We start from the raw sequence: 17,920 nt of genomic DNA on the forward strand, positions 1-17,920 counted from the left end.
AGGGCTGTGCAGAGGAGTAAACTATGCTTCCATAGTCCAATTTCGAGTGCACAAAGGTGTAATACAGGTAGAGGAGGACCACTCAGTCCGCTTCCCAGGAGGTACCGTTCAGAGCTCAGAGAGTGTTGAGGGATTGTAGACAACGAGCCAAAAGATATGAAATGTGGGAAGAACAGCAAAGTTTTCTGTCAAACATAAGTCCCAAGAATTTGGCGACACCTGCAAATGTAAGGTCAACAGGGCCTACATGTAGGGAAGGCAGATAAAAGTCTGTACGACATCAAAAATTTACAAAGACTGTCTTACTGGGAGAAAATCTGAAGCCGGTTTTGATGCTCCACGAGTGGATGCGATTGAGACATCCTTGGAGATGTCACTCAAGCAGGCTGGTCCATTGAGAGCTGTAGTAGAATGTAAAATCGTCGACAAAGAGGGAGCCTGGGACATCGGGAAGGAGACAATCCATATTTGGATTTATGGTGATGGCAACCGGTACAACACTTAGCACGGAGCCCTGGAGCATCCTGTTTTCTTGGGAGAAAGTATAAGAGAAAGTTGAGTTCACCTGCACATTTAATGTGCACTCTGTCATAAATTCACGAATGAAAAGGGGTAGCCAACCTCGAAAGCCCCAAGAAAACAGAGAACAGTGTGCGGAGTATGCCTGTCCTCCAACAGGTATAGTATGCCCTCTCCAGATCAAAAAATATAGCTACTGTTTGGTATTTCCTCAGAAAATTGTTAATGATGTAAGTGGAGAGAGCAACAAGATGGTCAACTGCCGAACGATGCTTTCGGAAACCGTATTGGGGAGGTGTTAAAAGGTTTCGGGATTCCAGTCACCGGCCTAAATGGCAATTTACCATACGCTCCAAAACCTTACATACACTACTAGTGAGAGAGATGGGGCGATAGCTAGAGGGGAGATGTTTGTCCTTTCCAGGTTTCAAAACACAGGAATGATGATAGCTTCCCGCCACCTTCTGGGAAAGGTACTGTTGGTCCAAATTCGATTATAAAGGCGAAGGAGGTAACGCAGACTGTGGTATGATAAATGCAGCAACATTTGGACATGGATGTCATCAGGTCCTGGGGTGGAAGAGAGAGAGGAATAGAGTGCGTGTTGGAGTTCTCATATAGCAAAAATGGTTATTATAGCTTTCACGATTTGAGAAGAGAAAGCAAGAGGTTGCACTTCCGCTACTCGTTTCTTCGGGAGAAAGGCTGGCGGGTAATTTGAAGAGCTCGAAATCTCAGCAAAGTGTTGACCCAATGAGTTAGAAATTGCGACTGGGTCCACTAAGGTATCTTGCGCGACAGTTAGCCCAGAGATCGGGGTGAAACTAGATGTGCTGGATAATTGTCGAATTAAGACTCCAAACTACAGATGAGGGAGTGAAGTTGTTAAAGGAGCTGGTAAATAAGTCCCAGTTTGCCTTCTTGCTATCGCGGCTGATGCGAAGGCATCGTGCATGTAACTGCTTATAGCGGATACAGTTGGCCAACGTAGGATGATGGCGGAAAAAGCAAAGAGAATGTCTCCGCTTGGATATTGCATCACAGCATGCCTCTTTCCACCAAGGAACTGGGTGGCACCGGGGCAAAGGGGAGGTAAGAGGTATTGAATTTTCTGCAGCTGTAAGAATAACTTCCGCAACATGTGTGACTTGATCATCGATGCTAGGAAATTGATGGTTATCAAATGTTGCTAGAGAGATTGCTGATTGGATAAAAGTGTCCAATCAGCTTGAGAAAACTTCCAGCATCTTGGGTGCATAAATGGCAGTTGTGCTGTAATCAAAGGACACATGGAAAATGGTCACTTGAGTGTGTATGAGCAAGAGTGAACCTGAGCTAGCTGAACAGTACCAACTGAAAGGTCCAAATGAGAGAAGGTTGACATGGAGGCAGAGAAAAATGCAGGTTCTCCAGAGTTGAGGCAAACAAGATCCGCTTGGTGGAAGAGGTCAATCAACAGGGAGCCTCTCGGACAAGGACGCGGAGATCCCCAAAGCGGGTGGTGGGCATTGAAGTCCCCAACCAGCAAATAGGGGAGTGGGAACTGACCAAGGAGATAAAGGTTGGTTGGTTGGTTGGTTTAAAAGGGGGGGGGGGGGGGGGTAAGGGAGCAAACTGCGAGGTAATCAGTCGCTTGTTCCCAGTAGAACAATTACCCAAGGGAAAGAAGAAAACAAAGAATATGTACAGCACAATAACAGAAGAAAGGAAGAACCAGAATAACGACAGAAGGACAACAACTACTACAATGGACAAAACAGGACAAGAAAACCACAGAGAGATGCAAGAAACAGGGAGAAGAGATTAAAAACAAGAAAGCAGATTACCATGGCTGGCTGACCATGAGAATAAAAAAGGAGAAACCACCCACTCCGCAACACATTAAAACCTCCACCCTAAAAGTCCTAGGGTGGAAGACACAGAGGGACAAAGTACATGCGCTAAAATTCAGATCAAATGATAAAACCCACCCTCACAAATAAAACATAAAACTAAAGCTGCTGTTGAGGCATTGTCGCCCAACACTGAAGGTAGGGTGCTGGGAAAATTAAGTCCGCAGCAGAGCGGCTAAATGTGGGCAGTCCAGCAAGAGGTGAAAGACTGTCATTTGCGATCAATAGCAACACTGAGGTGGGTCCTAGCGACGGAGGAGGTAACCATGTGTGAGCCATGTATGGCCAATGCAGAACCAACAACAGACAACTGATTCCCTGCGAAAAGCCTGCAGGGAAGACTTCCACACATTCACAGTCTCCTTAATGACACGCAGTTTGTTGTGCGTACTGTTATGCCACTCTGTCTCTCAAAGCCGAAAAACCTTGCGGCGTAACACAGAACACAAGTCAGTTTCAGAGATGCCCATCTCCAGGAGTGGTTTCCGCGTAGCCTGTTGGGCCAGCCTGTCAGCAAGTTTCTGGGATTCCAATGTGTCCCCAGGATCCACACAAACACCGCTGAACGACTGAACGGTTCTAGGGCAGAGATGGACTCCTGGATGTTCGCTACCAAAGGATGGCGAGGGTAGCACTGGTTGATAGCTTGTAAGCTGGTCAGGGAGTCTGAACAGAGAAGAAACGACTCACCAGAACAGCAACGGATGTACTGAAGTGCACTAAATATGGCCACAAACTCTGCAGTGAATACACTGCAGACAGCTGGCAAGGAATGCTGTTTAATATGGCCTCTGTGGACATAGGCAAAGCCAACATTACTATCAGCCATCGAGCCATCAATGTAAACAACTTCAGAGCCCTGGAACATGTCAAGAATCGAGAAGAAGTGACAGCGGAGAGCTGCAGGTTTAAAAGAGTCCTTAGGGCCATGCAAAAGGTCCAGGCGAAGCAGCTGATAAAGGAGATCGGCTCTTGCCATTGGTATGGACGATGGAATGTATATGGTACAAAGAGAGAAGGTGTATCCAGAAAGTGAAAGATGTACAGCAACACCTTGGAAGGAACTGTTTAAGGGGATTGGGTGATAATGGATAGTATCATGGAGAAAAATCAGAAGTCCCCTGAGTGCCAGTGCACCATCAACAGAGGGGAGATCAAACCAGACTGACTGGAAATGGGGGAAGACAAAGCGATCATGGGGGCGTAGCTTTGTTTTCTGAAGACAGAAGATGACCGGGGAGTAGGATAGTGAGAGGATCGATGATTCATCCCAATTTGAGCGAATTCCATGAATATTCCAATGAATAATAGACATAGGGTGGACAGGAAAGGGAAAAAACCCACCACCGTTGCCGTCAACTCAACGACCACTGAGAGCTCGCGGCCGACGGCATGGAACGGCATTCAGCCAAAGGTCAAAGACCCTGATCCATAGGTTGTTCGGGGGCAACTCCTGCCGCCAGTGACTGGCTGCCAGCGGTAACGTCTCGGCGACACATGTAGTGATACGAGAATTTCTGTGTAAATTCTAAAACCCCTCAGCCTTCTACTGTCTCGAACATACGATATTCTAGATACAAGTGTGGGATGGTAAAATACTACCTACTACTCATCACATATCTGCATGTGCAGGTTTAAAATCAGTCGTGGGAAGAAGGTAGACGTGGCGGTCGAACGGCACTAACCCGTCTGGCAATCCATAGATGTGTTAGTGAGTGTATATGGAAGAACCATGGAATCTATATGCAGCTTTGTGCTTATTGTGTCACTGACTATTGTTACATGAAACAAGAAAAATTGAAAAAGTACTCTTGTAGACTCTTGACTCAGCCTTGATAGAGGCAAGACGTATTTTTTGATCCATTTTGAGAAAGTCATGGTAGTCAAGCCAACTTTCTTTTAACTGTAACTCATTTTGTTTCTAATGTTCGACAGTACAGGAGCCGATGAAGGTTGAGCCTTAGTGTGAGTGGGTGATAGAGGGGAGGTTGCACGGGCGATCTATGGGCTCGCCAATCTGACGAGCGCGGCGCTAAAGGTGTGATCTCAAGTCTGCATGACTACCTCCTAAGTAGGTCACGGAGAGGTGAGGACAGTGCTGTATTTACCCGCTTGGAGCACAGTGGGCTTTCTACTGGCGAATAACTCATGAGCAGCAAAGGTAGACACCTATTCCTTCTCACAGATTTCCTGAATAATTCGTTCATCTTTAAAAATAGGGTAATCTCTAGAGGAAGCAGCGTGGTCACATAGTTGATGCAGTGAGGGGGTGGAGGTGGACAATTACCCTCACGGGCATCCCTGCCACATGTAAACGCATTTGGCCCTATTGGAAGACGACTGGCTGGTTTGATTAAACTGCTGACACCGATAGCAATGCGTAGGGTTGGGGATGTACAGGCGAACTGAAACGATCTCATGTCCCGCTTCAATATTTGATGGAAGTTCAGCTCTGTCAAACGCCAAGATGAAAGTGCGGGTCAGTACCAGTTCCTTGTCAACTCTTTTCATATGTACGGCCATTACGCCCTGGTCAGACAGGTAATTTTGGATGTGATCATTGGATAATCCATCGAGTGATCTTGTATAAAGCAACCCGCCCGATGAATTTTAAGTACGGTGCACTTCCACCCGGACAGGGAAGGTGTGTAGCAGTGTAGTTCGAAGCAATTTATGTGCCTGGAGGGCATTGCCTGTTTCTAACAACAATATGCCATTTTTTTTAACCGGGAACAAGACTTTACAGGACCAGCTATTGTGTTGACACCTTTCGGAATAATGAAAGGGTTGATTGTGGAGAAGTCTTGACCTTTGTCAGACCGAGAAACAACTAGGGACTTTGGCACTGATGGAAGAATTGTCTGTGGCTGAGACTGATCTAACTTTCTCTTCTGGGCAGAAGTTTTAGAAGTAGAGGAAACCATTGCGAAAGTATCCCCCATGATTACCGGCATCTCCGATGGAGCGCTCCTTCCTAGTGGGAGCCCTCTCTGAGGGCACTCCTGCCCTAGGTGATTGTCCACACCTTAGGTCCCACCTCCCAAGAAACGGACAAAGGGACCAATCAGCACATTAGCAAGGTATCAGCTCAGATAATCACCCCTCCCTGGGCCTGGCCTTTACCAGGGGGGTACGTACGTGTCCTACTTGTTTACCTGGGGTGGGGAATTATACATTACTCCGTCACCAGTTACTCATGGGTCGTCCTTCAGACACGCACAGGGAGGAAAAAAAGAGAAAGGGAGGAACAAAGAAAAGGAAAGAAGAGAAGATATCTCAAACGTCGCAGCAGAGAAGAAGGTAACACAGAAGAATCAAGGAAAAGAGAACAGAACTTTCCAGCACAGAGAGAAAAGAAGATAAACCCTGTCTTACAGTCACAAGCGTCTGTCTCTGGACGTAGGCACAAAACATACCCCCAAAGAGAGAGGGAGAAGAGGAAGGGAAGGGTCGGGGGGGGGGGGGGGGGGGGGGGCAGGCTTGAAGGGAAGGTATGCAGCCCGGAAAGGAAAGAGAGTTACACTAGCTTGGGGTCCCGTGCTTGCTACGCACATATCCACAAAAGAATTTTGGACCCCCAGTGGGGGGGAGAAGGCTTCAAGTGTACCCCAGTTACTCCCAGAGTAATAAAAAGCTAAACTTCACATTTTTTCACGTGTCTATTTTTCCAGCTGACTTTTCTTCAAATTATCCATATGCATATCACACAGGAAATCAATTATTCAAATTATCCATATGCATATCACACAGGAAATCAATTATTATTATTATTATTATTATTTTGATTAAGAGAGCGCAAAAGTTATATGAGATAACCAATTTTTGTTTCTTTCAAGAAAATGTCACTGGAAATATTATGTCTCAACATTGCCAAAACCTCACTGGTGCACTTGACAGCTGTGCTATGGGATCAAACAAATGACTGTATCTCTGCATGTATTATATTGGCAAAAAACTTTACCAATGTTCACTGGGATTATGTGCAAAAGTCCACATAAAAATTTCACCAAATTCGTGATGCTCACACAGGAACTTCTTCTAAAATTAGACTATTTGGCGTGGAGTGGCTAAGCTGCTAATGTGATGAATAGGACAGGAAAATGCATCTATTTTCAGCAAAATTAACGTTTAAAAACACCGATTGGGAGCTTTTTGATTGGAAAGTTTGGTTTTGCAAGAAATCCAACAGCTTTTTTCCTGAAATGGCTGTTGTTTTCTCTGTTTGGCTGCAGTTAAGCTTTCAACAAACAACTGTTCTATTGAGAAGAGTAGCATTTGCCTACCAGTGAACTGAACATGTCTCTGATTTAAGATGTTCTGGACGTCATCTGCCTTCTCCCGCCCAATCTGATGATTATAAAACCTGCAGAATATTAAGTTCAACCTTTCGTGGGCATTTATAACTGTGCCATCCATGCTTGACAGTGCTACATATAGAACTGACAAGGCACTCAGCATAGAAGTAACTCTAATTTAATGTCAGGAAAATAATTATGGTGCAATCGAAAAATGTGGCAGATCTTGTTTTTCAATCACTATAGTGCAGAGTGCAGACATTATATAGTGGCAGATGGCCCCAACTGTAAACAAACTAGGATTTGGACCACCAGAGAGGAGAGGAGCAGAGTGTGGAGGAAACAGACCACAACTCCCTCTCGCAAGGCAGCAGCCTACACCATTGTTCTGCAAAATCAGAACTGACAGAAAGATCTCCAATAACTTCTGGTGATGTAACAGTTGTACATGAAATCTATGACAGACCAGAATTAATTGTTTCATTCACTTCAAAAAAAAAAAATAAAATAAAATAAAATAAAATAATAAAATAAAAAAACAACAATGAGCAATGCGCAACACATAGCATTTGAGTACAGCTATCATGCAATTGTTTGTTGAGGTTGGCACAGTACTGTTAACAACATAATTCAGGACCGAACTCTAGCGGTATTTGATGCAACCGCGAGTTGAAACATCCATCACCTACTAATTTGTCATGTTAAAGTGTCAACATCATACTAACTTTCGACATTAAGCTAACAAACAAATGTTGTGTCTTGGAGAAGGTAGTTCGAGAATGGAAGAAGGCCATCAATACTAAAGGGATTCAACTAGGGAGAAATCCAAACAAGATCACTGTCGACTGTTTAGCCTTCGCAGATGACATGGCATTGATTACAGATTCACTAGACAATGCCCAAGAACAAATAAGAGAACTACAAAAACAAGCAGCCAAAGTAGGACTGCAAATATCCTATGAAAAAACAAAGTTTATGACAAACATGTGCGATGCTCCTCAAAATATTGCAGTTGACAACAACACAATACACAAAACAGATTCCTTTAAATACCTAGGAGGGTGGATTACATACAATGCCAAAGAAAAGATAGCTATAGAAACTAGAGTGCACAAAATGGAAAGTGTGTTTCATATGACCAAAAACGTTTATAATAAAAAAATCCTTGTCTTGGAACACGAAATTAAGACACTACCAAACAGTGGCCAGACCTGAAGCTCTCTATGCGGCAGAAACACTTAAACTAACAAGAAATGGAGATCTTGAGAAACTAGAGAAGGTCGAAAGAAGAATTTTAAGGAAAATACTGGGAGCTAAAAGAAACGATAATGCTGAATACAGGTTAAGACCAAACAGAGAGCTATATCAGAAAACGGAGAAACTAACTGATGTAATGAGGAAGAGGAGACTACAGTTTTTTGGACATATATTCAGAATGGATAACAACAGACTAACCAAGCGGATATTCACATTACTCAATAGCTACAAATCCAAGCCAGCATGGTTCATAGAGACTGAAAAGGACATTGAAAATGCTGGAGTTACAATAGACAAAATAGAAAACAGAACACATTTCAGAAAGGCAGTTCAAAAGGCAGAATTTCAGGAGAGAAAGAAAATAACTAGACGAAAGTGGACTCAAGAAGAAAGGGAACAACACTCTAAAAGGATGAAGGAACTTTGGAAACTGAAGAAATCTAATACAATGAATAGTAGCCAAAGTTGATTCATCGTACCCTCCAAATGGGTTATTCGGGGGGGGGGGGGGGGGGGGAGTTCATGTTTCTCTCATATAAAATGCTACGTTCACAGCTCAGTACTACGCAGCATGTATCTTAACTAAGCTATTTAACTGCCCATGATTGCCATGGCACCAGACCATCATGCAAACGGTTTCTTACAAACATTAACCTTCCAAGTCAGTATTTGTCAGATGATGTACAAATACCAGTAACTGAAAACTGCTTACATTTTCAATATTTATAAGCAGAAAATAGTTATTATAAACTATCTCTGATAAGATTTTTCATCTGGAAATAATTCACTATGAAAAAGTGCCTATTAGATAATTTTGTGTTTCTGCATTTTGAGGCAGAATTTGCATCTACTTCACATTCATTGTGAAACACAAATTTTTCTGATCCGTAGTTATGACTGACATTGTAAGACAAATGAATTCTTGAAACATTAGTTACTAAATTGATAGTTTGCTTTTGGCCTAGTATTTTGCAGTTGGGATAGATGTTGCTCACAGGTGCAAGTGCTCCCTAAAAGAATAACAATCAACAGCACTGTAATAAATATTTATCTTGCTAAAAACGGTGCTCATTTAAATCTATTGGTAGTCTACTTTAACACAACATCCCTACTTGTTAGTGTGAAAATGTCATTGTCATTATAATAATAAGATTGTTAAATATTAAAGTGAACCAATTAATTTACACTTTTAGGTCACGAAATGTCTTAGACAGACAACAAAACTTGGGAACTGTTCTGGAGCTAAGTATAAGAATTTTATTCATTTGTTTTACAGCTTTTACACAAAATATTTGACTCGGATTACTTCGTCTGCTAAGCCAACAGACTCCTACTTAGGGGACTGCAAATCTCCATATTGCATTACGAAACCAGATAAATTTAAAAAATTGCAACTGGATCTATTTACTAAAATATAAAATATATTTTATACACTATTCACTTTTGCAAGAATCCAATACCTCTGATGTGCCATTAGTCACATCACTGCCAGACTATTTACCTTGTATCTTTCACCAGTTGCAAAAAAAGATGTGAAAAGGTAAATTACCTTTTTATGGTTTTACATGGAATTTCAGCAACTTCTATTCTTGCGTGATTATACTTTCTTCTAAATGATTTGATGATGATGTGACTTGCAATGAAGTACACCAGCAGTTAGTTATTAAATGTTATACAGGGTTACAGGGTGAGCATGAAGTCTTTCCCTGATTACAAATTTTCCGAGGAACTATGCTAGATACAACTATATGGTTCCAGAGTGGAGATTTCATTCTGGAAACATCTCCCAGGCTAAGCCGTGTCTCCGCAATATCCTTTCTTCCAGGAGTGCTAGTTCTGCAAGGTCTGCATAAGAGCTTCTGTAAAGTCTGGAAGGAAGGGGACAAGGTACTGGCGGAATTAAAGTTGTGGGGGTGAGTCCGAGTCATGCTTGGGTAGCTTAGATGGCAGATCACTTGCCCGTGAAAGGCAAAGGTCCCAAGTTCGAGTCTCAGTCCAGCACGAAGTTTTAATCTGCCAGGAAATTTCAACTAAATGGTTTGTAGCAGATAGTAGCTTAATTAATATTTCTTTAATTTTTCTTTTTTTTTTTAATGAATATACTTCCAAATGTCTATACAGCTTTTGAAAAGAGTAGTTTAACTCAAATTTTTATGGATATACTTCTATATGTGCTCTGACACAGCAGTTTATTTCCTTTCTCTCCCTCTCTTGTTAAATGTACTATAATAACAAAAATAATCAATTATTGATAATATAATGTAAATGGACAGATAAAAAAATCTACTCACCAAGCGGTGGCAAGGGAATACACACACAAAAGGATTTAAATTTCACAAGCTTTTGGAGCCAGTGGCTCCTTCTTCTGGCAAAAGAGTTGAAGGGGAAGGAAGAAGGGTGAAGGAAAAGGACAGTTACCACCCTTTGCATATCAAATGTTCCCTCCCATACAGCCTTGGCATTTGAGGCAAACGTATTTGTTCGGATGCAGACTCTCTACAGCAATACACCACCACTCTTACTTCAGCCTTCACCAAACATAATTATCCCAACAGCCTAGTCCGAAAGCAGATTTTTCTGGGCTGTCACATCCAATCCTGGTACTGCTGATCCCTCCAAAAAACAACTTTGTAGCACACCACTTGCCACCCAGTATTCTACTGGTCATGAATGTGTCAATCAGCTACTTCGACAAGGCCATGACTTCCTAAAATCACATGCTGAAATGAGATTCATTCTGTCTGAAGTTTTGCCACCACACCTTGAATAACTGTTTGTCACCCTCCCAATATCTGCAATATCCTTGTCAGGCCTATGCTCCTTCTGCATCCATCTCCCTACCCTATGGCTCCTACCCTTCTGACTATCCCCAGTGCAAGACTTGCCCTATACGCCCTCCTACCACCATCTATTCCAGCCCTGTAACTGATAAAACAAATACTATCAAAGGAAGAGCCACCTGTGAAACAATACGCCATATACCAGCTATTATGTCAACACTGTTCAGCCTTTTACATTGGCATGACTACCGCCCAGTTACGTCAGGATGAAGGGGCATAAGCAGAGGGTGTATACAGGTAACATACAATATCCTGTTGCAGAGCATGCTGTACTACATGACAGTCATGACCTCGGTGCCTGTTTCACCACACGCATTGTTTGGATTCTTCCCCTAGACACCAGTTTCTCAGAACTCCACAGATGGAGACTAGCACTGTAAAATGTCTTTGGTTCTCACCACTCACCTGGCCTTAATTTACATTAATTTCTTCCACCTCAGCACTTCTTCACAGTAACTACTCCTTTCTTCACTCCATTTCAGTTTTCTACATATTTCATTTTCTGACTTGTCTATTTTTCGCCGTTCCCGCTCCCACCTCTGTTACATACAATAAACTTAGCTTTTCACTCTTATAAACCCTTGCACACTGTTTTAGTAGTAATCTCTGTCTTGCATATTACTATGTCTTTCACCTTTAAGCTCTCAGATTTTCAAATCTCATCTGGTGCAGTCCCCAACAATAAGTCTTTCCTTCTCATCCGGTCCGGTAAGTGTCCCCTGATCCAGGGTTCTGAGTGACTTTTCTAACCTGTACCCCTTTCCCTAAGCCTCTCCAGCCCTTTTTTCCCCTGCCGCTGCTTAGGGAGTAGATTTTTTTAATCTGTTCTTTTACATTATATTGTTACAGATAGTCTAATTTAGGAGTGCTGTCGTCACACTGGCATCTATGCAGGAGTAAGTGTGATGTGCTTTGTGGCTTCATGAAACAACAGTGTCAAATGGAGGTCTGAACAGATCAGACAGGCTGCCAGTATTAGTGACAAAACAAGAAGGGGTCTACCTGGAGCCCATGATGACACTGTTGGCAACCATGTGGAGAAAAACTGAGTATCACCTGAACTTTCTACAGGTAATGAACAAAGAGCATGTGGAAATGTATCCATAAAAAACTGTATGGGCTACGGTACCATTTGCAACAAACTGCCTAACTGTATCTAGCATAGTTCAATAGAAATAAATTTTTGTAATAAGGGACAGACTTTTGCTCATCCTGTATGACTGGTCTAATATTGTATGTTACTTTTTTGTTTTAGATATCCAGAAAACTGGGCAATGGATCACATCTAGTCACAAATGCTATGACAGCAGAAGTAGCAGACTACATCTATGATGCCAAAGAATAAATACGGAAGAGTATCAAAATCTGCGTGTTCATTGTTATTCATGTGATTGTATTCAGCTAATATATGAGCTTACTTATTTGGGCAAAAGTGAATTTAAATTATTTAAAAAGGAGCAGAAAAGAAGAGCAGATAGCCATGATACTGTAAAAAAGAAGGAAACTTAAGATATTATTTATCACAATGGAAGCTTTTCCAGCAGTATATTCTGAAATAGTATAGCATATTTACTTATTCTCGTGGTGATAGTCTCTAACAGCATCAAGTAATCTGAAAGCTTCTCCAAGAGGTGCACGAAAACCATCAGCAAGCACCAAGTCATCAGCCCATGGACACACAGCAGATCTTACTATTACCTGTCAATTAAAATTATAAACAAATTAACAGCAAACAAACAAAAATGATAAGGACAAGAACATTTTACATTCTCTCTCTCTTTCTCTCTGTCATAATATACACGTAACATTTATTCCTTTTATCTTAGTTGTTGGATATGCACAGATTTATACTTGTCCGAGGAGAAAAATATATGCGGGAGAATTAAAAATAATGATCTGAGATGAAATCATAAAACAGTCTTGAAAGCAAGGAGTTGCACACAAAGTGCTTGTCCTAATAGCTAATGTTCTAAACCACACAAAAAATTTTCTAACAAAGGTATTACTTGTCAAAGATGAGTGCTTAGAGTTGTGAGATTTCAAAGTTTTCCAGGGTTGTGATTCCACATTTCTCTGAATCAATTTTTGGTGTATGTGAAAGCATGTTTTGCTCATAGCATAAATTAAACTGTCTTGCCACTTATTTGTCGGTTACTTATGACTGTTCCATGTTTAGCTAGGACTGAAACCAAGGTAGAAACAAACTTGGGAAATTTTGCTGTTGTTTAAGAAATAATACTTTTATCAAATTTAAATCACAAGAATATAAATGAAATCACAAAATTCATAGCTCTACAGTCAGGGATATGTTCTTATAATCTGAGATAGTAATACCACTCTCATATGTCACTAAATTACATTACAATGTCATTATAATTCTGTTTTTGATGTGACTATTGTAATAAAAATAAGAAACGTTACTACAGCGCATATAAACGTAACTGCAATAAATAAAACTCTTAGTGTAAAATTTTGAGCAGACAAATACACACCGGATTAAATCCTACTTAGTAAATGACTTTAACTATAAATTATCAACATGATTTTTTAAAAAATACAACAAAATTCTTTATGAAACAAAACAAAATTGTCATTTTAAATAATCTTTGGTTGATAAAATCATTCTTTTTTCTTCTTTTATTTAACAGGGCAATAATCAGTGGATTTACTTAAACCATTACTTTTCTTTTTTCATTTAAATGGCTGACAATCAAAAATCTTTGTTTACATGCCTACAATGACAATGCAAGTGACTCCATGTTATAATACTGCAAAGTGCTGCAACAATGAATCTGAAAATTGAAGATGGCTGTTGATTTCCGCTGAAACTGATAACTGGACAAGCAAAATTGGTGACCAACAACCAGTCAAATAAATGTGACACTTTATCATATTGCTAGCATAAATGCAACACTGCATTCTTTTGAGATAGCTGCATCAGAATGTAAATAACCATATGTTCCATCTAACATAAAAGTGCCCTAAACTGTTTTAAGTCATCATTCTTGAAACACCAACATTTTCTTATGAGAACGAAGTCTTTCACGGTGGCACTGTTGTATAAAACATTCGCGGACTTCTTGCCACATCAATTCAGGGTAAACTCTCAAGCTTTGGATGATTACCTCCATTGTCTTCGTCAGGAGCAACTGACTGTTAAAAATTGTTGCTGTGGTGGCCTTATATAGCCCAAATACGGCTTCTGATTGATCAGTAATTATGTCATGCTGTTGCAGATGGTGTCAATATCTGCGCAGATGGTGTCAATATCTGCACTGATGGCGCCACTGCTCCCGCCATAGTGTAAACATTGCAAAAAATATCTCTGATTCTTCTCTGCATCAAGAGCTCACTTCCATGCACCACTAAGATTATATCTGTTGTCACGGTTGAAGATCTTCTCACATATTCTTATTTTTACAGTCTGTTTTATCGCAGAGTCCTGGTTTGCAGGAGCCTGGGAAAAAATTTTATTTCATCAAACAGTATTTTATGTAAGCACGTGTGTTTTCAGCAACTGAGATTTCTCCAGTTCTTCATTTTTAATGTGTCACTAATGTTCTGCACAGCGATCAGAAACGATGCGGATGGACTGACCGATGTAACTGCTTCCACACTTACAAGGTATGTTGTAAATCCAAGGAGAGACTGGCCACACGGCACAGAAGCACTTGAGCACTTCCAGGAACATATGAATAGTATGCACCCAAACATCCAGTTCACTGTTGAGACAGAGAAAGAGAGAAGGCTGCCATTATTAGATGTTTTGGTACCATGAAAGTTGTGTGGACATCCCAGCTACTCAGTGTACTGCAAGCCAATGCACACTAACTTACATCTCAGCACCCACAGTTTTCACCATCCAGTCCAGAAGACAGCAGCTTTAAATACACTACTACACAGAGCAAAAACTCTTTCTCATGAAGACCACTTGAATTTCAAAATTTATCACCTGAAGTATGTTTCCCAAAGAATGGCTATGGGTCACATGGTAGGAAGTCAGTGTTCTCCAAGAAAAAGAAACATGAAAATGTTGAACATTCATGTGATGAGCCACCAACTGCATTCCTTCTCTTATGCAGTGCTACATCCAGCAAAATAGGTGTAGTCCTGGAAAGACGAGCTATCAGATCTATTTTATGATCCCCTAAGAAGATAAAGGAGATGCTAACCCTGTCAAAGACAGTCTTTTTTTCCTCCTCTTTCACTGTTTTAATCTTTTTTCAGACATATGCTAAAACTTTTGTTTTATTTCGTGTAGAGTAGGGCTCTTTACCCCAAGTCTCTTCCATCACAGTTGCTGGCTGATAGAAAATCATGTTCTGTACCTTGAATTTTGTAGACAGTTAAGTAAACAACTAGAATTTTGTTTTTTTCCCCACATAAATGACTAACTCTAATTAATATTAGGATCACAACATTGATCCAAAGCATGCATGGCATTAATCATCAAAAAACTAATGAACTCAAATATACTACAGGTGATGCACATTCCACGTAAACTAGCCAAGGCACATCTATCCTGGTTATTTGAGATTATAAAGTAAATTCAGAAAGCAAATTACAGGCTGTTTCTATTATGTTTGGGATTACATAAAAAATAGCAGGTGTGGAATTTTTAAAGGCTTGGACAAAACCAGGAAGGAGTGGTCATGTTGTGACCACAAACAAGTTCAAATCTGAAAGTAGGGTTATGAATGAATGACATCGCTTAGCACCAAAAGAACAGTAGTTGTAAACAGTCTGCTCTCGCGAACATTGAAAACAAGACAGACCAAACCCGTCTCCAGGGCGGAGAGTATTTCCGTTCGTAAAAACTTAAATTATTCCAGAACATGCAAATATTACAAACATACGAAATTTCAAGAATGTTTTAGATATGCTAAATACTAAATAACAAATGTTTGCTGGTGATCACATCTGAACTGGTGGCTTGCAGTGCGCAAGCCAGTGACACTACCCACTACTCCGTATTGCATGCAGCACAAATCGTGGCAACATTTTCCAAACTAGCATTTTATCACACAATTTTATGTATGATAATTGATTGTTTGCAATGACAGGATTTCCAGCTTTATACAAAAACTGGAAACCATGAAAATCATGAAAAATTTGAAGGTTTAAGTAAAAAGATAAACCCGTCAATCTACAAAAGACGAATTACATGTTAGTGGCACAGAAAGATGTCCCAATTTTAGTTTTCTTACCTGATGAACATAAAGTAATGGTGTGCCAGAGAACCATCGAGGCAGTTCAGAGTTCTGCTGAGATGACGACAATGGAGCTTGAACATTAGAGGAAATGAATGTTTTGTTTCCTACTAGTGCCTGAGGAACATTACCTGGTAAAGGTAGACTCAGCAGTGGGTAACTTCACATGAAACAGAAAAAATACATTAAAATATTGTTAAAAATTAGTTAACAAATATTGAACAACAGTAAGCAATAATTCATTTTTAGAGACAATACAACAACACACCACCACAATGAAAAAAATTAAAGTGTGAGATATATAGGGGGAAAAGTGCAGTCAATTTTTCTCATATGGGAATCTTCTAGATGAGAACAATTGAAAGGATAAAATTCTCTCTTGCTTCCATCCACATTGTGTGATTTAAAATTCACAAACTTGCAGCCGAGTGCTCATCATCCACTGTCAAGTGGTGACTTGTCTTTTGGTTGCTGCTACCGCCTCCAGTGCCTCCTGTGACATCACTGGTGCTCGCTCCAACCCCATATAAGGCAATGTTTTCATTGCATGCCCGCTTCATCCTTCCAACGGCTGTGTCTCAAGCCACAGGCCGCCAATTTTATTGAGGGTGTTGTCACAAATTTTCATCTCTATCACTTCTTTTGTTACATTATCCATGTAACTGTTTGCCTGTGTAATAACAAGTGTCTTTTCAGATGCAATATGATGACCATTTACTAGAGCATGTTCTGCTACTGCTGATTTCTCAGGGTTCCAAAGGCAAAAGCATCTCTCATGTTCTGCACAGCGCTGTTGAATAGTATGTACAGTCTATGCAACATAAAACTATCCACACTCACATGGTATTTTATATGCTCCTGGTGTTATGAGGCCATTGTCTTCCACAGGCCTCATGAGTTGTTGAATGTTTATTGCAGCTCTGAAGACCAAATCTATTTTATACCTACTTAGGTGCTAGCTAATCATTCTTCTAAAGGGTAAAATGCAAGCTTCTTTGAGTCCTCCTAGTGGTCTTTCTGCTTGTGTGTTTTTGGAAAGGTGGCTTGCAAAATTTGGCAGTTGTTGTCCGTTGTTCCCGAATACTTTCCATAAATGGTTCAGTTCCTTCAGCAGGTTTTCAGTGCCCGAGATGGCTTCTGCTCAATGCACCAAGGTCCTCAGAACAGAATTTTTCTGCAACAGATGGCGATAGCTGTTAGCATGCAGGTATCGGTCCGTGTGACTGGGTTTCCGATAAACATTATGGCTGAGACAACCACTTGCTTTACAGCGAACAAAGACATCAAGGAATGGCAAGGCACTGTCTACCTCCACGTCCATCGTGAAATTGACATTGTCATTGATACTGTAGATGTGGTCCAAGAATTCACCCAACTTTTCACATCCATGACACCAGACAACAAACGTGTCATCGACGTATCAATAAAAGCAACTACGCTTTGCAGGAGCCATTTCCAGGGTAATGTCCTCAAAGTACTCCATAACACAGGTTGGTTATAAATGGTTAAAATACTCACCATCACACAAAAAATACGACATTGTCAGAGTACGTTTAAATAAACCCACAACCATGTCATCAAATAACTGGGAGAATAGATCTATATAATCTTTGACAGGAACATGCGTAACGAAACCACATCAAAAGTGATGATAGTATCTCCTTCTCCAAAATGCAGGTATTATATTCGACTGATGAAGTCAGTCATACTCTTGATGTGGTGCACACAATGACCGACATGCGGAGTAAGGGGGTTGCCAGATGTTTCGCGAGTCCATAAGTTGGAGATCCAACAGTAATCACAATAGAATGTAGATGTGTATTCTTTTTGTGAGTGTTTGTAATACCATACAATGTAGGTAGTCAAGGAGCCCGAGGGAGGCGATTTTTAATGACATTCTCTCCTAG

The 17,920-nt window shown here is 40.7% G+C and overlaps 1 protein-coding gene across 1 annotated transcript in view; it reads right to left on the minus strand.

Moving 5' to 3' along the window:
* Nucleotides 1-17,920, minus strand: part of LOC126236523 (sterol regulatory element-binding protein cleavage-activating protein) — a 277,503-nt gene that overhangs the window by 234,520 nt on the left and 25,063 nt on the right. The window contains exons 3-4 of the mRNA XM_049945889.1: nt 16,011-16,173; nt 12,377-12,501 (exon numbers count right to left, since the gene is read on the minus strand). Of these exons, the coding sequence (XP_049801846.1) occupies nt 12,377-12,501; nt 16,011-16,173 (288 nt within the window). The remainder of the gene's footprint in view (nt 1-12,376; nt 12,502-16,010; nt 16,174-17,920) is intronic.

The sequence above is a fragment of the Schistocerca nitens genome, chromosome 2 (assembly GCF_023898315.1).
Source record: "Schistocerca nitens isolate TAMUIC-IGC-003100 chromosome 2, iqSchNite1.1, whole genome shotgun sequence".
NCBI lineage: Eukaryota > Metazoa > Arthropoda > Insecta > Orthoptera > Acrididae > Schistocerca > Schistocerca nitens.